General features: G+C 36.6%; 1 protein-coding gene across 1 annotated transcript in view; it reads right to left on the bottom strand.

Moving 5' to 3' along the window:
• Positions 1-22,040, bottom strand: part of SCAF4 (SR-related CTD associated factor 4) — a 61,316-nt gene that overhangs the window by 15,115 nt on the left and 24,161 nt on the right. The window contains exons 8-16 of the mRNA XM_063305441.1: positions 21,750-21,850; positions 21,170-21,278; positions 20,863-21,030; positions 17,796-17,875; positions 15,435-15,625; positions 8,091-8,191; positions 7,467-7,580; positions 6,646-6,802; positions 2,404-2,567 (exon numbers count right to left, since the gene is read on the bottom strand). Of these exons, the coding sequence (XP_063161511.1) occupies positions 2,404-2,567; positions 6,646-6,802; positions 7,467-7,580; positions 8,091-8,191; positions 15,435-15,625; positions 17,796-17,875; positions 20,863-21,030; positions 21,170-21,278; positions 21,750-21,850 (1,185 nt within the window). The remainder of the gene's footprint in view (positions 1-2,403; positions 2,568-6,645; positions 6,803-7,466; positions 7,581-8,090; positions 8,192-15,434; positions 15,626-17,795; positions 17,876-20,862; positions 21,031-21,169; positions 21,279-21,749; positions 21,851-22,040) is intronic.

Below are 22,040 nucleotides of genomic sequence, written 5' to 3'. Positions count from 1 at the left end.
GCCACGTGAAAGAAACGTTCACCGGAGAAGCTGTGTCCAAAAAGGACTCAGCAACAGCAGCCAGGAGCTTCTGCTGGGAGAAAAAGGCAAAAGGTAGGTGCAGGGAACTGGGAGAAGAGGCAGCTGGTGAAGGAATGCAGGCTGGGGAGGCTGGAGCTTGCTATTGACAGCCTCGCACTGCGTGGGTGGGACAGGACGGGTGGCCTCACACCGTGTGGCTGGGCTTGCTGCCCTGCAAGGCAGGGTGCAAGGCTTCCAAAAGGGCAGAGATTGGGGGAGATAGGCAGGGGGTAGTTGAAGGCAGTGTTTGGGGCTGGGAGGAACCAAGCTCAGAACGGCTTGGATTGGGGTGGGTGCTCAGGCTAACAATGGGTAAAATTCACTTAACAATGGCAAGGGGAATTGCTAGGATTGCCATCGCTAAGCAATGCCATCTCGCTTTACAACTGCATGGCTTAGTGATGGAAATTCTGGGCTCAGTTACCATCGTTAAGTGAAGACTACCTTTATAAGACTTTTTTGAATGAATATCTATAGAACTGTTATTAGAAATTTATTTTGCACTTTTCTTCTGTATCAAACTTTTCCCACGTTCGTGTCCATCATGCCGGACTACCCCCTTGTACTGTTGAAAAATCTGAAAATATAATCAATACAATGCTTATTATGCATAGTCAGCGTGACCATTATAATGCTTATTGGGAGCTAAAGTCCAGAATAGCTGGAGGACATTATGTTGGGGAAGGATCTTTAATTAAACTGTTAACATCTTTTGTTCGTTGAGTTATGTGAACTTTAGTGGTCTGGGATGATGGCTAGTCTGTTTTGCCATCAATTCTTTTTTATTGGTATCAATAAAATGAGGTAACATCACCACTCTTCCTATTGTCACCTTTAGTTGAAATGATTTATACCATAATAGGATAAATAATACTACATTCTTGATTTATCGTAATTCTTCATATTCAAAATCTTTAAACTAATTGGGTAGAGAAAAATAGTAGTTACAGTTAGTAAAATAGTTTAAATGCTGCATCACCTCTATAAAAAAATTAAGTGGTTTAAAAGTAAACATGTGCAGACATTTTATAATATTCAATCAAATCTTTGATATACAAGTAGACAAATTCTAATATAATTAGATTAAAATTATTAGCATTTAATATTTTATATTATGTACTAATAATTATTTAAATAATTGTAATTATTCTGTTTCTATTTCCTAATTTGTCTGCAAAGCCACCACCTATATTTCAACTGATGTTCAACTGCATATTGCATACACTCATTTATTGTATATCAAGTGTTAACAAAAGAAATTAAAAGTGGAAGATGTAATAGGCAATAATATGCTGGGATGATACTCTTTTAATTTAACTTATGACTGCAAAAAGCATTAAGAAAAAACCTCTAACCCATCACGTCTGTTTTCCATAAAACAGTAAAACCCTGCTTGTCAATGTAAGCAGTTATCTAATCTTAATGCCTATGCTTATATGTTATATATAGTCCTGATATACAAATATGATGGTTGTACCTTTTCCTGGCTTATGATTTGATATTGTTTTCTTCTGCTACAAATTTAGTGTCTGATATAAACTCATCTAACCATTTAAACAAAGCTTGAAGCTATTTCATATCTTGAGGAATATCTGAGTTATATTGTTGATAAAAATATATCATTTAATTATTGTTAATTTAAAGTAATTTTAGTTATTAACAATGTTTAATTACATAATGTACAAATTATCTGTCACTACCATTCTTAAATACTAGTCTAATAAAGCTTACAGCATTATTTGCTCCAGCTGCATCACTTTTTTTACAAAGTGCTAAAATTCTATAGTGGTAATCATTTTGGAAAATCTAACAAACTTCTAGTACTTTAATTCTGATGAAATCTACTCTTAGTCTGACCACTTAATTTCTTCATGAAAGATCCTCAGAAATTATACCTTATATATAAGTTATTATATTCTTTCCATTCAACAGAAAGATTACTTCTCCATAATTTAATGCAAAGAAATCCTTGTTTATCCCCTTTTTAAAAATGCTGTGTAGCATATTTAACATCACTTTTCAGGTTCTCATTCACAATTAAATCCAATTTAGTGAATTCGTGAGCAGGCCTCAGGCATCTCTTCTGTTTTCTATTAACTTAATTCTCATGCTGGTTTGTACATAATGAAGTTGACTTGACGGATATCACAAGATTTTTGCATGGTGTTCAATTGAAAATCTTAACACTTGGGGGCATTTCAAATATAATTTTCAGCAAACCCATATTGCAGATATATCAACACAAAGTCCAGAATTAGTCTTATTTTGGAATAATAAAAGTATACAGATATTCTACTGAAATATGAAGAGAAGTGAAAATGAAGAGAGAACTGTTGAACTTGCCTGTGGGGGAGGTACTGTTATTGGTGTAGGTATAGGAACAGGCATTTGAACTGGCAAAGCTTTAGCTACAGGTGATGTTTGTTCATTATGTGCAGAATCTCCACTTCCAGCCCCTCCATTCTGGGCTAACTGGTTTTCTGATTTTTTTGGAATTCCTTTCCATTCTATAGAGGACATATTAAAAACAATTGAAAGATTGTAAAAATATTTGATCTCAACGTACTCATTCATTTAAACTTGTCTTTAAATTGCCTTTAAACGTGTTTAATTCCTTTGTGCACATAAGGTTGCCTAAATTCATTGTGTACAGAAATCATAAATACCTTTTTGCCTTATACAAATGGATTAAGTTTATTTAAAAAATGCAGCTTTCCTTTAAATACTGTATCTTCAACTCAGTCCCTTTATATTGCTTTATAATCATTATATATCCAGAATTATAAAATTTAGGCAAGAAATATTTTATACTAATCCAGCACAGAAAACTTCCCATGCTTTTTTTTCATAGAAAATGATTCTTTATAAAACTAGATCAATAATGAGTATCCAGAAGTGAAATAAGGGAACCAGTACAGATAGAAGAAACAAATCCAGATTTCATTTCCATTAGTGGAAAAAGGGGCATCTGTATACCTCAAAATCTACTCAGGACAATTTTACAGAATTTAGGTTTTTCTGATGGAAAGGGTGAAGGAAGAATAAGTAAAAACTCAAACATCTTTTTTCCCCAAAAGAACAATTTTCTATGTTGAACTCAAAGCTGGATCAAAGTCAATGCTGTAATTAACTTCTCAAGTGGCTATCCTGAGGGAAAAAAGTGTATTTACCCACATGCTGTTTCAGATATCTATAATCAATATGGTTTCATATGTTGACGTGTGTGTGTGTGGTATCAAGGTAGCTTCATTATTTTAATATATGAACTAGAGCTGTGAATTTTGCAAATGTTATTTGAGAGTTTGCAGATGTTATTTGAAAGTTATGCAGCAGAATGCATTGAGAATATGAACACAGGACCTGTCTGAAACTTATTTAAGCAGTTGTAACTGTTTCTAGGATTGAATATACTATGGAGAGTCTCCTGTTGCAGCCAAGAATTCCTGGAAGCAGAAACAGCTGCCTTAATGAGTTGCAGGCAGGTGCTGTATTCACATTCCTGGATGATCCAAAAGTCTTACAAATTGAATCCAATTATAGACAGCCATAAGGACTTCATCAAAGCACTTCAATAAGGTAAATTGTACTGTTTTGTCCAGGCACTTTGATTTTAATTCCTAATTGTTTCTCTCTAAACACAACTATATATATAAATCAGCTGTTATTTATTGTTTCTTTAAAGTCACATTAACATGTCAATTTGGCACAGAAAATTACATTTATATATTGCCACTATGAACTACATAATCTAAAATTATATGTAAAGTATTCAAGAATTTACATATACAAACCCACATATAAAATGTATTCAATTTGCTTTATAATTATATGGCCCTCTTAAATGAATGTTATCTGTTTCTCTAGATATATTGTAAATTTCAACTTTCTTCATTCTATTTAGATCCTGTTTATGTATTGTCTGAATTTGTATTGTCCTCCAGAAGTCAGTACTCAGCATTTAGAATGACATAGCTTTAAAACAGGTGTAAAATTTAATGAGAATTCTTTTATTGTGTATAGGGTATGCCAAACTCACATAATTCACAATATATCACTTGAAAAGTAAGACACATACCCTGAAAGAGCAATTGTTTAATCTGGATTGCTTCCTGATCATCAGCTATCTCTTGACATTCAGGTGAATTTGTTATGGTGAATTTGTGTACAAAACTATGTCTGCTGTACCAGGCACAACTGTTCCTGAAATGGCCAGATCTATGCCCTGGATACATCACATTGTGCATAATGTGGCTACATGAAGAGAAACTTCAGGTGGTGCAAAATGTAGCCAACTGGGTACAATACTGGAACTACCTTTCACTAGGAAGTATGTTGGCTGGAGGGTGGTTCTAGCTTTTCTGTCCTGACTTCCTGAAGAACCTGTTCCAGACACAGGAAGATTTTAAAAGGAAAGTCGTTTTAAATACCCCCGCTTTCAGTAACTCACTTAGTGGGCCTAATGGACAACTAATGTTGCTTCAAGGTAAGTAACATGCTTTGTTGGAAACACCCCCCCAACTCTCTTGTTTTGAAAAAGGAATCAAGAGGCCACCTCTGCAACCAAGCCTTCTTACAGAATGGTATTACTATTTGATTGTATAACTGTTTAAACTTTCTATCAAGATTTTACAGATATTTCAGCTTCATTACACATTAACTGAAAATGAGTTTTCAAAACAGTTGTTTATCATGACTGAGCCTCTTTCATATTATGACACTGGGATGGTTTGATAGCCTCTGCATTTATTTTCATAATCTATATCCAAGAGAAGCAGTATTGCTATGTATTCCTATCTCATAGAATCATAGAGTCGAAAGGGCCCTTTAAACTGTCAGGTCTAATTCCCTGCTTAGTATAGGACTCCAGATTAAAGCATCCCTGGCACATGGCTAACTCTCCACCTGAATACGCTTAATGAAAAGAATCCCTCCCCTCCCCTTAGTAATTCATTCAACTGTCACACTGCTCTTTCTGATAGATTTCTTTTCCTAATATTAAATCAGATTCTGTCTTCCAGTAATTCGAATCCATCAGTCAGTGATGGTATTTTAACATGAACAGGTACTGATCTTCTTCTCTGAAATATCTGAAAAGGGCTATCTTATCCCTCATCAGTTTCCTCTTCTCAAGATTACACAGTTCCAGTTCCATCTCTTTTCGTGAGACTTAACTTCTAATCCACAATTATCCTCACTGCCCCTTTTCTGAACCTGTTCTAATATGTCTAAATCCTCAAAGTGCAAGGTTAAGACTGGACACAATAGCTGACTGTATTTTCTTCTCCTGCAGAATTTCAGACATTTTAAATCACATAACTACTTCCAAGCCTCGTATCCATGCCAAGCCGATTTATCTCAAAATTCCATTTTTTCCTTAAAAGCTACCGACTTTCTATTTGTATGTAATATGTAATTCAACCCCTGAACAGCTGAGTTGTTGTTTATTCATTCAGTCGCTTCCGACTCTTCGTGACTGCATGGACCAGCCCACACCAGAGCTTCCTGTCGGTCGTCAACACCCCCAGCTCCCCCAGGGACGAGTCGGTCACCTCTAGAATGTCATCCATCCACCTTGCCCTTGGTCGGCCCCTCTTCCTTTTGCCTTCCACTCTCCCTAGCATCAGCATCTTCTCCAGGGTGTCCTGTCTTCTCATTATGTGGCCAAAGTATTTCAGTTTTGCCTTTAATATCATTCCCTCAAGTGAGCAGTCTGGCTTTATTTCCTGGAGGATGGACTGGTTTGATCTTCTTGCAGTCCAACACACTCTCAGAATTTTCCTCCAACACCACAGTTCCAAAGCATCTATCTCCCTTTGCTCAGCCTTCCTTATGGTCCAGCTCTCGCAGCCATATGTTATTACTGGGAATACCATTGCTTTAATTATGCGGACCTTTGTTGTCAGTGTGATGTCTCTGCTCTTAACTATTTTACTGAGATTTGTCATTGCTCCTCTTCCAAGGATTAAGCGTCTTCTGATTTCCTGACTGTAGTCAGCATCTGCAGTAATCTTCGCACCTAGAAATACAAAGTCTTTCACTGCTTCTACATTTTCTCCCTCTATTTGCCAGTTATCAATCAAGTTGGTTGCCATAATCTTGGTTTTTTTGAGGTTTAGCTGCAAGCCAGCTTTTGCACTTTCTTCTTTCACCTTCATCAGAAGGCTCCTCAGTTCCTCTTCGCTTTCAGCCATCAAAGTGGTATCATCTGCATATCTGAGATTGTTAATGTTTCTTCCAGCGATTTTAACTCCAGCCTTGGATTCCTCAAGCCCAGCATCGCATGACGTGTTCTGAGTACAAGTTGAATAGGTAGGGTGAGATTATACAACCCTGCCATACTCCTTTCCCAATCTTAAACCAATCAGTTGTTCCGTGGTCTGTTCTTACTGTTGCTACTTGGTCATTATACAGATTCTTCAGGAGGCATACAAGATGATTTGGTATCCCCATACCGCTAAGAACTTGCCACAATTTGTTATGGTCCACACAGCTGAGACAGGGCTATTTTTTATTGGTTTTAAATATTTCATGTACACAAAGATTTTAATTTAAAACTTTTATTTAAACATAAATTTCTTTTCTTACCAGGACTAAGTGTATCATTGTCCAGCATTCCTCCTTCACAGAAGCTTTCCAAATCTTCAGGTTTAACTTTACCCCATGGTATGTAGGTAACACCTAATTCTACATCCCAATACTGCTTATAGTCTGGTTTAATTCCTTTATTTAAAGCCCAAGCAATCTAAAGGAAAAGAACGCACTTATCAGACAGAAAGTTTTCCTGTTAAGTTAATAAATTTTATTCATTCAGTTCAATATAATAGTAAAATCAGGTAGGTAAAGGACTGCTTCAATTAGAATTAAAGCTATGCACATGCCACATATATTTATTTCATATCCCCTGCTGATTATAGTGGTTCAGCTGGCTCCACCATGGGTTTCTTTTCTTTTAAATTTCTTTTAGTGATTAACAGCAATGCGTAGACAACATACAAACAAAGTGGGCTTTTATCCTCAAACCAGAGGAGGAGGAATAAGTGAAATAGTATGGTTTGTGGACATACCGTTTTAAAATTACCAAATGGCAACTAAATTGTTTGAAGTGGTGCGAGATACACTGTAAATCTGAAAAGCTAAAAACTAAAAGCAGCTGAATCAATCCTGCAGTTGACATTAAACTATAGATAGCTAGAGCATATTTTCCTGCTCTTCAAGCCTACAATATAAAGTACTCAGAAGAAACGCAACTGAGCCTGATTATGAGGATTTACTTTAACACTTGTTATTGGTGACATCCAGCTTCTATGTTAACCTTACAGGCACTGAATTATTACTGTTCTTACAGGAAAATGAATGAATGAATGCATGAATAAAACATTTTTAAGTGATAGACTATCAACAAATACCTTTATAGATTTCTGATTGACTTTAAAGTTACCACGACTCAGTTTCTGTAGGGCACGGTTTGCATCTTGTCTCTGTACCATTACAATATAAGCACATCCTCTTGGTGGTATCATCTATTTTCAATAAAGAAACATTAAATTTCTATTATAAGAATAATAATATATTTTATTTAAAATGTATTATGATTTTAAAGTGTACCCAATATTATTATTATTAATAATAGAGCCAGTTCAGTGTAGTGGTTAAGGAATCAGACTAGAAACTGGGAGACCATGAGCCAGTCACTCTCTAAGCCCTAGGAAGGAAGCAATGGCAAACCACTTCCAAAATCTTGCCAAGAAAACTGCAGAGACTTGTCCAGGCAGTTGCAAGGAGTCAAGACTGATTCGAAGGCACCAAATAAATAAATAGATAAACAAACAAACAAATCAAAATACACAAAAGACAAAAGCCAAGGAAATTAAATTCTGGAAGCTATAAAACTGACTGTTACTTATTTTTCATATTTCTGCTTTTATTAATGTACTAGTAATACAGTCACATGCTGCAGAAAGGTCTAAAGTTTCTACTGAAATATTTATTTGCTTTTTATTGCTGTTATTTTTTTTGAGACTCACACTCACATTTATAGATTCAATTAGACCAAACTCTTCTAGGAGACCTCCAACATCCTGCTGTGTTGTTCGTTTGTCCAGTTGTCCTACCCAAAGAGTTGTACTGCAAACTAAGAGACAAATATGATACTTAAATTTACTTAAAGATTAAAATGACCATTATTTCAATATGCAAATCTTTACTAAATCTCAATCACAAAGGACGTTATTCAAAAAGTTTCTTTTTTATATAGTAATTTTATTAAAAGTTACAATTAAAAAGATAAAAACTAATACAAACAAAAAATAAAAGACTAAAAAGGAAATACATAAAAGAAAAAAAGAAAAGAAAAATAGAAAAGAAAGAAAAACAAATATATAAAGAAATGACTTCCCCCTTCATCACAATATAAATAATTTTAGTAACTTATCACCTTCTCTTAAAAAACAATAAATGATCTCTTCTTCCCATAGCCCGTCTGTCATGTTCACCGTTCCAATGTTACCGTTACATCGTAACGTTTCACATGTCATTTGGCTGATGCGTGTTTCGTCTGGGAGGGGAGGAGGATTCCATCTCGTGGGATTGTTATATGTTAGCAGCTGGATTGGAATGTGTTTGGGTTATCTTGTGTGTTCAAGGTTCCTTTCCCAGGACATCAGCAGAAACGGTTACCAGCACCTGGGGGGGAGGGGAGTTCGCAACGGCAGGGCGAGGGGAGGGGTTACGTTTGAGCCGAGGGTTTTTAGTTTGTATTTGGCGCGCTTTTGCTCATTCTCAGCTTTCTCTGTATTTGCATACTATTCTTTAATAAATCAGATATCATTAAGTTCCTGCTCGTGAGTCTGAGTCTATTAGGGTAGGCAATCTTACATAAAGCTGAGAATCTCAAAAAATTTACCGTTAGCCCCTTTCCAGATTTAGTTTGTGAGGGAGAAGTGCTAGCGATGAGCAAACCAAATCCCCAAACCATGGAAAGCGAGGAATCGAGCGAGGGAGAACCCGACTCCACGGTGATAAGAACAGAGAGGGTCCCTACTCGGGAGCTCTCAGAAATTCGGGAGGTGTCGAGCTCCAGCCTGCGAGAAGAGGAGGTTGGAGGTAAAAGAGCCCCTGAACCGACCGGCGAGTCACCAGGCGAACTGATCACCTGGGATGAAACACAGGGACCCCTACCAGGGACGTCCAAAACGTCTTGGAAACAGCGGTTCCCGAGTTCCCCAACTGTGGTGAGGCAGGAGGGAAAGGAGGATTCCCAAACCCCTGACAGTATAAGACTGGTGGAGGCCAAATTGGAGTCAATAGAATTTATGCTTCAGAAAGTATCAATGGACTGGGGTCCCTGGGAGAGGAGGAGAGAGGAGTCTAGTAATAGGCATTCGTCCCCTTCTTCGGCCCCACCTTCTTCGGAGGAAAGGAGTAGGACCCGGCACAGAGAGGGGGCAAGGGCGCCGAGGGTGAGAATGTCAAGGTCCCCTCCTCGAGAGCGGAGATCCCTGGGAGCTAAAAGAAAGTCCAACCGCCCAGCTGTGGCAAAGGGACCGCCCGGAGTGGGGGTTAAGGACTTTACAGTTAAATTTGATGGAGATCCAGCTAAGCTATCGTTCTTCCTTACCAATGCAAGGAGTTATATGGATGAATGGGAAACATATTTTCGTTCAGAAAGAGCTAAGATTAATGCCATTGCCACTAAGCTCAAGGGGCGGGCTGCCGATTGGTATCTGCAATTATGTCAATCGGATGCCCCTGAACTGGAGGAGTTCGAAGAATTCCTGTGGGCGTTGAAGCTACACTTTGAAGACCCGTTAGCTAAAGAAAGGGCAAAACGGGAGCTGAGGGAGCTTAGCCAGGGGCCACGATCAGTAGCGGACTATGCTCTGGAACTTAAGGCTCTGGCTGAGAAGGTTGAGGATTCGTCCCAATCTACCTTAATAGAACTTTTTAAGGACAGTCTGAACACGGAGGTTCTTAATTTGACCCTGGAGCAATTTTTGAGGGCATTTGTCAACTATCAGCAGGATACTTGGGTTGATCTGCTACCTTTTGCTGAGGTGGCTTATAACAACGCCGTCCATCAGAGCACAGGACACACCCCTTTCCATATTGTTTTTGGACGGGATTTTGTCCCCATTCCTGAGTTGCCTCAACCCCCTGCGCAGCCCTGCTCTGCGTCTGATTGGGCTGCTCAACTGGCAGATTCGTGGCCAGTGATTCAGCAAGTGTTGGCTGATGCCCAATCTGCCTATAAACTGCACGCTGATAAGCAACGAGCCCTTCAACCTGATTTTAAAGTTGGTGATAAGGTCTACTTTTCCACCAAGTTCATTAAGTCCCCTCAGCCCTTGAAGAAGTTGGCTCCTAAGTTTGTTGGTCCTTTTCCCATTGTGAGAGTTGTGAACCCTGTCACGTTTAAACTGGATTTGTCACACAATCTGAAACGTTTACATCCTGTTTTTCATTGCAGCTTGCTCAAGCCTGTCAACCACTCCGATCATTGGCATCCGCAACCCCCACCTCCTGCTCCGATCATGATTGACGGACAGCAACATTTTGAGGTGAAGGAGGTCCTTGATTCTCGCAGACTTCGTGGCACCCTGCAGTACCTCATTCGGTGGAAACACTTTCCCCACCCTGAGTGGGTGTCTGCCCGTGATGTTCAATCTCCTGTTTTAGTTAGATGCTTTCATCTGGCTTATCCTCTGAAACCTGCTCCTTAGTGTTTTTGGGGGGGCGGTATGTCATGTTCACCATTCCAATGTTACTGTTACATCGTAACGTTTCACATGTCATTTGGCTGATGCGTGTTTCGTCTGGGAGGGGAGGAGGATTCCATCTCGTGGGATTGTTATATGTTAGCAGCTGGATCGGAATGTGTTTGGGTTATCTCGTGTGTTCAAGGTTCCTTTCCCAGGACATCAGCAGAAACGGTTACCAGCACCTGGGGGGGGGGGGGAGTTTGCAACGGCAGGGCGAGGGGAGGGGTTACGTTTGAGCCGAGGGTTTTTAGTTTGTATTTGGCGCGCTTTTGCTCATTCTCAGCTTTCTCTGTATTTGCATACTATTCTTTAATAAATCAGATATCATTAAGTTCCTGCTTGTGAGTCTGAGTCTATTAGGGTAGGCAATCCTTACACTGTCTCTTATTTATAAACAAACCCTTAAAGCCTCGTCATTTCAGTCCTGATGTCAGCAAAATTCCATTCAGGGTTACCAGAGATGATAACATATCTATTTCAACTTTGATCAAATAAACCAACTTTATATTTTTTTTTCCTTTTCTTTTTAACAATCTTGATCTTTAGTCCCTTCAAATAATTTCCTAGAACTTGATTTATTTTCATTTTTTCTTTGTCCCTTCTCACAAAATTCTCCAAAGCTTTAACAAGCCTCTTTTGTAAATCCAATATAGGAAATTTATCCAAGTCACTCTCTTGGTTTGTTATTTGTATATCCCTTTTTATTACTAAGACATCAGCCAGTTTCTTTCGTATTTCCAGTGTAGCATCTTTTTGCATATCGTTCTTGTAGCCTGTCATTTTTAATTCCACTTTCAGATCAGTCTCAAGCTTGTCAGGTAAAACTTGTTCCTCTGCCTTAACATCTTTGAAACACAGCCTATCTATACAGGTAGTCCTTGCTTAACGGCCACTCGTTTAGTGACTGTTCAGAGTTTAAAAAACAACTTATGACCGTTCCTTGCACTTACGACCATCGCAGCATTCCTCCACAGTCACATGATTGCGATTCAGGCACGTGGCAACCAATGCACATTTACGAAGGCTGCAGCATCCCACAGTCACATGATCACAATTTTTGACATTCCCAGCTGCCTTCCAATAAGCAAAATCAACAGGGAACCATGTGGTTCACTTAACAACCATGTGGTTCACTTAATGGCTGTGTTATTCACTTAATGACCACAGTGATTCACTTAGCAACCATGACAAAAATGGTTGTAAAATCAGGTCCAGATTCACTTAACAACTGCATTGCTTAGCCACCTAAATTCCAGTCCCAATTGTGGTCATTAAGCACAGACTACCTGTAGAGGCAGACACTCTTAAAATTAACTTCTGGGTCCATTGGTCAAAAACATCCTTTAATATGTCCAATGTTAAAATATTCTGCTTCATTCTCTCGAATGAAGAATATGTCCAATATTAAAATATTTTGCTTGATTTGATTAGCAAGTCAAATTTAAGTGTTCTTCTTTAATTGTAATCTTTAGTTCCTTCTGGTTCCCTCTAGTGTCCAACCTTCAAAGTCTCATCCTATCATGTTTTTTTTAAGAGAATTCAAAAGGAAAGCATTTTCTCACAAGAAGGATTCTTATCATTAATTCCAAAATCTTATTTCAAATCCACCTGGACCCTTAGTCCATTTATAACTTTCCAAAATCAAAGTTCTAATCACCCTTTTGCTATTTCTTCCAGAAGAAAAAATAATTAAGTCCTTAAACTTGTATTTAAAACTTATTTCACTAAGTTTTGAAGGCAACTCACCCTGTGTTTTCAAATTTGTCAGTCCAAAGGTTCCTAATAGCTGAAAAGCAGTTAACAGGCAATTTCCGAAAGGATTAAAAAAGGAAGTATGCGAACCCAGTGTCCTTTTGAAGGCGCCAACCACGGTTTGAGCAAGATGGCTATTCCCTCATCTCCCAGAGCTCTAAACCCACCAGAGACCACTGTGTCTTGTGGTCTCCTCATGAGGAGCAATTGTATGGAGCACTTGTAGGCAACCTCAAGTCCTCTCCTTGTCCAGTGAGGAATTACGAAGAGCTGGTCTACTCGCCAGCTCTTCATTCTGCTGTGGCTGGCTCCACTTTTAGTGGAGCTGTCCTCAGTTTGCCATTTCTTCCCTGGAAGTCGGAATCCTCATTATTCAAAAAGTTTCTTGAACAAACGAAAGGCACTTCTACAAAAATATCTCTGCTTTCCAAATTCAGCAACAAAGCTAAGGCTCACCTATGATCATTGCTGTGGTAAGCTCAGCAAAAATAACCTTGACAAAAATATCCTCTATCAGAGGATACCTGCTATAGTAAACTCAACCAGAGTATTTATGGATTCCTGGCTTATCTTCCCTTTTTATATTAAAGTGCTCATGGATAATAAAGTGCTATCACTGAGATTTGAGATTCAGGGATAAAACTGTAAACCAGGTTCCAAACACAGTTTCACAACCCAATCATACACCTCACTTCAGTATACTTTCAGGAGTCTGTGTCAGGTATCAGTACAGGTTATTTTAACTATTGTAAACACCAAAAAGGAAAAAAAAGATGTGAAAATAAAAACGAATAGAAGTCCTCCTTAATTACATTGTATGCACTGATTCAATCTTTTATGTAAGTATGTCCCAGTCACCAACGATATTGAAGAATTCCATACAAGTGAGTGTATGAAGTTTCCTCCAACTGTGAGCAGGTAGAGAAAAGAGAGGTAAAGAAATCTATGTCTTTTTCAACTGTTTGCTTCCTTTTTCACCTGTCTGCTTACTTACATACAAGCTAGAGAATGGGGCTTTCATTTCCTTTCCTGATAGTACAAAAATTGTCCTCTGATTGAACTTTACCCCCCTACTATGCTTTTAATCAGAAACAAAATTAATCTGTCACTTTTATTAAAGGGAAGCTAATAACAAACTTGGCCTAATGCTTTTAACTGAAGCATTAGTTACCACCTTATGTTTGCCTATGACTCCCAAATGCAAATCTCATCTGATCCATACGCTTAAAAAAAAGAAAAATCAAGACAACATGAAAGCGAGCATTAATATTGTCCCAGACCAAATACTTACCACTAACAGAGACTTCCAGGGGAGCAAATTAGCATGTCTCCAAGTGAGTGGAGACAACAACCACGGCAAAGACCGAAGAACCGGCAAGTAGACTGGTTCTACAGAACCTCTCCAGAGGAGAGGACAGGAGATTACCCACATGTGCTCTGGACAGCTCCTCCATGCGAGGAGACTGCAGGGCAGCTGTCTCCCACGGGTTTGAGAGCCAGGACACAAAGGGAACAGCCATCAGGCTCACAGCTGTGGCGGAACCTTTTAACGGACACTAGTATTAACCTCACTTTCTAATCACTTTCAGAAATTATCTATTTACTATCTTAAGTCTATTAGAGGTTTTTGGAACAAGTTGGAAAAGCCACCCATGACTTTACCTTCATTCTGAACAAAAGAAAAATTAATGATAAGCGTACGAATTTAAAGAATTGGAAATAAATGGCAAAAAGCTAAATAAAATTTTGATCCAAGAAAGTTATAAACAAATTAAGGGTCCAGACAAATTTGGAATATTAAGACTTTTACTATAGGATTTTGGAAATAATTATATAAATAAGCAGCCATTTGTGGGAACCAAATTGTTCTGTCTATCCTAAGTCATAACAGAGATTTGAGCTTTCAGAAATTGGACACTAGAGGGGACTAATGATTCCAAGCAAAAAATGAAAAGGGGAAAAAAATGGAAACCTGCCTTTTGTTTTTGGTTAGTACTGGGATTTACAAAATGACACAAAACGTTCTTATATTTTAAATACTCCAGGAAATTTTTGAAGAACGGGGTCAGAAATTAGCAGCTACAATGTCAGCAAGGATGTCTGCTTCTATGGATAGACTATGTCCAAAAGATGTTAAGTAAGGAATGAGAGATGTGAAACAAATTTACCTGATATAGAAATATTAGAACCAGAAATACAGGATAATAAAAAAGTATGGATTAGAGAAGGCAGCTAAAGTGGAAACACAAATGACAAGCCAAGAGAATGACCCAGATAAGGACTTTCTACTGGATATATGAAAGAAGTTGGCTAAAGCTTTGAAAATTAAAGTGGAAGTACAAATGAGAAGCCAAGAGAACGACCTGGATAATGACTTTTTATGTGATTTACAAAAGAGGTTTGCTAAAGCCTCAAAGAAGCCTTTGGGATGGGAAACAGAAAAATTGAAGAGAGATCAAATCCTACAACTGAAGGAATTAAAGATAAGATTGTTAGAAGTAAAAGGAAGGAATATAATGTTGGTTTGCTTGACCAAGGTTAAAGTAAGACATGTTCCTAAAAGATCTGGTAACCCTTTATGGACTTTTTGCTGACCCCAGCACTGAAAAGTTGATGATTTATGGATTTGCATATAGATAAGGGATGGGTTATGGGAAGAAGAGATATTCATTTGTAACCTTACAGGGGGTGAAGAGTTATTAAGTTTATTTACACTAGCTGTGGTGAAAATCAGAAGTCACTTCTACAAATATTTTTCTTTTCTTTCTTTGCACCCTTAGTTCTTTCTATCTCTGAGTTTAGTTTATATTTGCCTTTACTACTGTAATCAAAACCTTTAATAAAAATTATTTAAAAAATACTCACCACTAACAGTTTCCGGTTTGATTGGAGGAAGGCCTTTTATTCTGCGCTCTCGCTCTCTCTCTCTTTCACGTCTTTCCTGGGACCGTGACCTAGGAGAATGACGTCGCTTGTCCCGGGAACGAGAACGAGAACGACGATGGCGTGATCTTCGAGTTCGAGAACCAGATCGTGATCTTCTTCTCTTGGGTGATCTAATATAAAAAGGAAATGCATGCTGTAATCTCAATCCTGAGAGGGTTCAATGTCTTCTATTTTTTTCTGTTTGTACAGCTGATATGTCTCAGTCATTCATTGTGAGTTTTCTTTAGATCAGCCATGGGAAAATGACATTTCAAAAATGGCCCACATCTTATGTCTTTCCCTGGTTCTATTAAGGAAACCCAACAATGCAGAAAAATATTGGGACAAATAACATAAAAAAATATTATTCAAGAGAGCGGTTAATACTTCATCAGACTAAAAGGCAACTGAAATTATCAAATAATAAAGTTTATAAACTGGAATCTCTTAACAGCTATCTTATTCCTTTTTTTTTTTTTGGTCCTTCCTCACTTCGTTTTTCCTAACCCTAACCCTAACCCTCTTCTTTAATGGGCCTTTATTAAAGATTAACACTTTCGTTATACTTTTTTCTTTTTCTTCTGTACCGTTCATACAACAGTTACAACATTAACATATAAAATAACTATTTTATTTATTTATATTTCATATTTTGTCACCACCCATCTCACTAAGAGTGACTCTGGGCGGTTCATCAATCACATGATTAGTTTATTAATTTGTGTAAGGGGTAGCAGAGGAAGTCTGTAAAGCTTGCCAACTGCTGATTGGGGATTTAGCAATTTTATTTTTATCATGTTACTATTATTTTTTATTTTTTCTCAGTTTTGAATGCAATCTATATATGTTAAGGATGAAAATAACATGTGCCCTTTTTCTTGCTCACAGTTTTCCATATTAATAACATCAAATGCCAATGTCCTTTTTAATTTAGAATATTAAAGGATTAGGATCTCCTGCTAAGTGTAGATAAATCTTGGCTAAGTTTAAAAATATAAGAACCAAAATCATCTTTAGGCAAAATATCAGTTCTTTCTGGGAGAGCACAAACACATCACGAGTTAATATTGGCATTGTCATGGACTCAGATGGCTTTTGGATCAAAAGCCACTCCATCTTGGATTCAGTCCCAACCTATTTTTCCTCATTCATACCCTTCAGATGTCCACATTGCCTAACTGGCCTGAGGTGGAGATGAACTAATGATATTGTACCCCAACCATTGAATGGTCCTTTCCAACAGCTTTATGTAGATATTCAACTTAAGCTCTTATTATTTGCTATATCAGTCCATATTTAATTGCTACTTTTTGAAGCTCAAAAGTGGCTAGAGTTCGGAGAAATTACCTGTGGTTCCTAAGCCAGTAACTCTCTTTTTAGCTGAAGGAACTTGATGAAATTGATCTTATTTATATAACTTTTGGAGTAAGTAGCTTGAATGTCCTGTCCTAATAAATTTATGGAAGCTTAAGCCACGTGAAATCAGTTTTCTATTATCTTAAAACAAGATAACAGAAAACTGATTTCACGTGGCTTAAGCTTCCATAAATTTATCAGGACAGGACATTCAAGCTACTTACTCCAAAAGTTACATCCATACATACTGTACATCCATCCATCCATCGTTTTGCTTCCTGTATATTGGACAGCTCAGAGAATGTTCATTACAATCACCTTGCTGTTGGAGACAGAGGGAATGCTAACTCATATGGTATGGTCTTATCTTAATATTGTTGCACTTGGAGCTGACATCAACAGGATTATTAATATTACTCCAGATCAATGATTGTGTGTTAGGGATGCCTAACGATGCCTCCTCTTAGCTATGCCCCCTTATATATAATATGTCAAAACAATAAGACTGGTTGAAGGGGGGGTAGAATTTCCAGTCATGATGATTAGTTAAAAATCATTTTACAGCACTGGAAGGAGAAATCTACATCTGATTTGCAACAATGGATTTTTGGTTTATGAATTAGTCTTTTTCAAAAAAGAAGAAAGATGGCTTTCAAGCAATAAAATGAAAATTTTAGGGGCTGTTTCTTCTTATAACAATTTATGTGACTTTATTGTTATGCTCATACATTTTGTGGTTTTATATGTTTTTTTATATGTTTAATGCTGTTGTATGCATTTGCATTTTTATTACTACTTTGTACAATCATTTTTACAATTCATTTAAAAATTACTCTCCCCTTCCATTTAAACCTGGCTTATAAATACTAAAGCACAGCCTTCTATATGAGCTATGTACATTCACTTGTTTTTTTATATTGTTGGTTAATTATAAAGCACTCTTACCTTGATGCAGATCTAGATCTTGACTTTCTGTTCTCATGCCTTTTTCCTTCCTGAGTTGGATGTTGATCCACTTCCAGTTCCTTAAACATTCAGCAAGGATTTATGATCAATGGTATTATTCCCTCAATTTCATTTTCTGATTAGTTTCAACTTTAGTATTTGAAGAGTTAGTGTATGAAGTACAAAAGGTTTTATCTCCATTCCTCTAATTATGTTGAATACACACACACACACACACACCACAAACCTAAAATGGAATCATGTTACAGAGTCACAAAATTACATATGATTTATAAAGAAATATGTTTTAATAGAATTAATACATGGGGGGAAAATCCCATTGAGCTCCTAGGAATTTATTTCTTAGTAGGCATGCATAGGACTATGAACTTAGTAGCAAATGAAAATTATTAAAAAGTTATAATAAATCAAATATTTTCTCATACATACTCTAATAACTGAATAAAATACAAGCTTAACATTAATAGTCCAGATATAATTTGAACACATTTGTATAATTACATCTGAAGTAATTAAAATAATTTATTTCTAACTTTCTTGTTCTTTGTAACCTGTTTTTTTATTTATTTTATTTTACTTCATAACAAGTTTTACAAAAATACACAAAAGTAAACAGAAGAAAAAAATACACAAAATACACAAAAAAATACATCAGCAACAAGCTAAACAAAGAAAAAGAACAAAAAAAGAAAAACACAATCTACTTGCTCTTTAGAACTTTTTTTTTTTTTTTGTAGCTGTAAAAGTGTTGCTTGGCCAGATGTTCAATAAAAATTGTGCAAGATTAGTATTTTTATACTCAGTGCACTAAAATTGACACTGGCAGAAGGAGATTTTTGCTCTCACTGCTAGCAACAAATGGTGTACAAAAGTATAATAAAAAAATACATTTATTTATTCTGTGATCTTCTACCTTAGTGCTATATATACCAGACCAGTGCTATATATTTCTTTTCCATCATAGTTTACTGAACCCAGATTACATCAAAGATCTGTTGATGTATGATTTAAACACATGCCCATTTAAAGGAATGTGTTTCCCATTTTAGATCTTCAGAATTTGTAAGCTCCTTTACTGTCAGAGGTCAGGTCATCCTTCTCTTTTTTTATATTCTTCTGTAACTTCAAATCACTAGTGTTGAGACTTCCGGTGAGAATATGGCTGACTGAACAGCCTGCCTGTGAGCTCAGCAAGCAGACTTAACAGCATGGATTCTTTGGGGGGCTCAGGCTTTTCCTGTTGCCCTAGAGCATTTTCATGGACAGAAAACACTCGGAATTATCCCATTTGTACTTTGGAAAGTCCCCTTGTAGTCTGAGGATTGTCAACAGCGTTGGCACTAATCCAGTAAGAGGAGACAAGAGTTGGGGATACCATCATTTTCCAGACCACACTGCAGCCCTAAAGGGACACTAGGTCGAGCCTTTCTCATTTCTAAATCACCCAATTTGTATATTTTTAAATTTTGTACCCCAAGAGAGGCTTTCTACAGCAAGAAGAAACAAATCTCTTGGTGCTTAGTATCGTTGTTTCTAGATTAGTCTTAAAACCTTCTTTTTAACTGCTGGCTTACTTCCCATTTAAAATTTAAGGAGGACTCAGAATAAATAACCATCTTTCTGCTAATATTTCTGTATCCAATTTGAAGGATTTAACTTTTTCCTACAGGTTTAATTTAATTTAATTTAATTTGAGTTTTGAGGTTTCTGTTCACTTTCCTTGGATGCTGTATTTGCTGGCTTGCATACTTTTTGTTTTGTTAATATCATTCAATAGCTTCTAGAAGCCTCTCATTAACTCAGCAGCTTTTATCTGTATTAGCTAAGTACTTAGAGGGCACTAGACTTTACTGCCTGAATTACAGACGACCTTAAAGAGACTGTTTCAGTTTCATGCTGAGCTTTGTGCTGACTTCAAACAAATTCTCCATGAAGTACTCAAGCTATTTTTCAAGATGTTCGGGATATTATCTTTAAAATGTATCAATTGGTTGAGGACTTTCTGAAGGGAGAGGAAGAGATTTATCAAGAAGGAAGTATTTTTCCCGATCCAGATTGTGAAGAAATGCCAACTGACGAATATATGTTGGTCATGAAGGAGTTACAATTTGACTTGCAAGATAATGACTGTTTTGTCTCAGGGTTTGTTCTGAGAACAAGATGGCTGTTTTGTGAGAAATTTTCTGCTGACTTTTTAAGAGGGGCAGTTGGGTTCTTTGATTTTTTTAATATAAAAAACACCCTGCGTATAATATGGAGCCTAATGTTCTTATTTTGAGGTGGGATAAGAAATTAAGAATAATATGTGGACTGATTTTAAGGTTGTATGATTCAATTTTTCTGTAAGGATTTAAAGTTTGTTTTTTAAGGTTTAATAGGGATAAGATTGTTACAGTAGTACTAAGCATAAAAGTAGATAATTTAAATGTTTTTTTTAAATGTTCTTATAATTTGATTGTTAATATAGTGGCCAGAAATATATAGAATAGTGATAGGAGGGAAACATTTTATAAATGGGTTTCTATGGGGGGGTTGATTTGGAGGTTTATATATTTGTTTATTTTTCTTTATATATAAGGGGAAGAAGCAATTGTTTTTACTGATTTCTATAATGCCTATGGGATGATTTATAGAAATAATGTGATCTTGGTTAGGTTTAGAGTAAGGGATTAATTATGGAAATTGCTATATATTCTTGTTGTTGAAAGTCAGAAGTCACTTCCTATGTAATCTTTAAAATTCTTTTTCTTGTGTTTCTCACTTTTTTTTGAAGTTTTTTGCTTCCTTATAGTTTTTATCTTTGCTCTAAACTTAATAAAATTCTTATAAAAAAAACCAAATCACTAGTGTTGAATATTGATTAATTCCTAAATGTTAAAGTCTAAAATAACTTGCACCAAAAATCTCATTTGAAAAATCCACGCAGATAATTTAAAATTAGTAACTGGAATATGCTGTAAGAGAATCTTGTAAGCAGTACAGTAGTATTTTCTTGAAACAACATACAGCATTAAGCCTAAAATAATGGAGATGAACAGCTCTTTACCTGTTGATGTGCTTTCTGTATATGTGATTCACTTTGTGCTGGAAAAGATGATTGGAAAGGCTGCTGCACCTGAGGTGAAGACTGTATCACTTGTTGAGCTATGGGAGTAAACTGTGGTGTAGGTAGAAGTCCATAGCTAGGCATCTGTCCATTTGGAGGGAGTGGGACCTTGCACAAGAAGAATATACACGTAAGCAGTAGAAGAGTGAGATGTAAGTATTATGTGAATAATGTTTCCTAGCAAGCACGTGCTCTCAGTGTTTAAAAATTAAGCAATTAATCTAATGAAAACAAATGTATCCGTTACCTGGTGAAGCATTGCATCCTGTTGCATTCCCAGCATTCTCTGCTGAAACTGATCTATATTTGGAAGCTGAGGATAAACTGGTTGCTGTAAGCCTTCACCTGGAAATCCACTAAGGAATAATCAATATTTTTTTTTAACAGCATTTCAATAAGACAGTATTTCGTATAGTTAGCTCAGAACACCATCAATGTTTCCTTCCCATGAAAACAGTTTTTAATTGACTGCATATTCCCCTCTCCATTTTAACTATAATTTCCATTTTGCTCTCCTCCATCTGTCACTTTCTTGGTCAAAATTAAGATTGTGAATTCATCAAACCAGAAGTCTTTTTTTTAAATTCTATGCTGCAGCGCACAATGCATATTGATGCTGCCATATAATTTTAATTATGCAATTTAGTTAAAAGAGTATAAATATTTAACTGGAACTGAACAATATTTTTCAACAAACTGATACATACCAAAATATTAATTTATAAAGTACTGATAATAAATTCCAAATAGTGATGTCAATCACCTATGAACTTTATTTCCTTTATGTTAACATCTGCTTATGAGTGTCAAAACAAAACAAAACATACAATGTTGGTTGAGAGAGTGAAGGAGAAGGTGTGGCCTCTTCTTTTTTTGTGTCTTCTACTGCTTCTGGTTCATCATCATAGTCAAAGCGATCCAACAGCTTCTGAAACATATAACATTGAGCCAACTCTATTTTCTTCTATAATAGTAGAAAATTAAACAAAACATGTTACTGATGATGTAAGATTTTCTAAGTATTTTCCAGATCTACTAATAAAGAAGCAGCCTCTGTCCTCAAACTATGCCCTGGCTTGGCCCCATAAAATTCAACAACCACAGTCTTTTCCCCTTAC

The sequence above is a fragment of the Candoia aspera genome, chromosome 5 (assembly GCF_035149785.1).
Source record: "Candoia aspera isolate rCanAsp1 chromosome 5, rCanAsp1.hap2, whole genome shotgun sequence".
NCBI lineage: Eukaryota > Metazoa > Chordata > Lepidosauria > Squamata > Boidae > Candoia > Candoia aspera.
The sequence above is the reverse complement of the archived record's forward strand: the minus strand, read 5'-3'. Positions and strand labels throughout refer to the sequence as shown.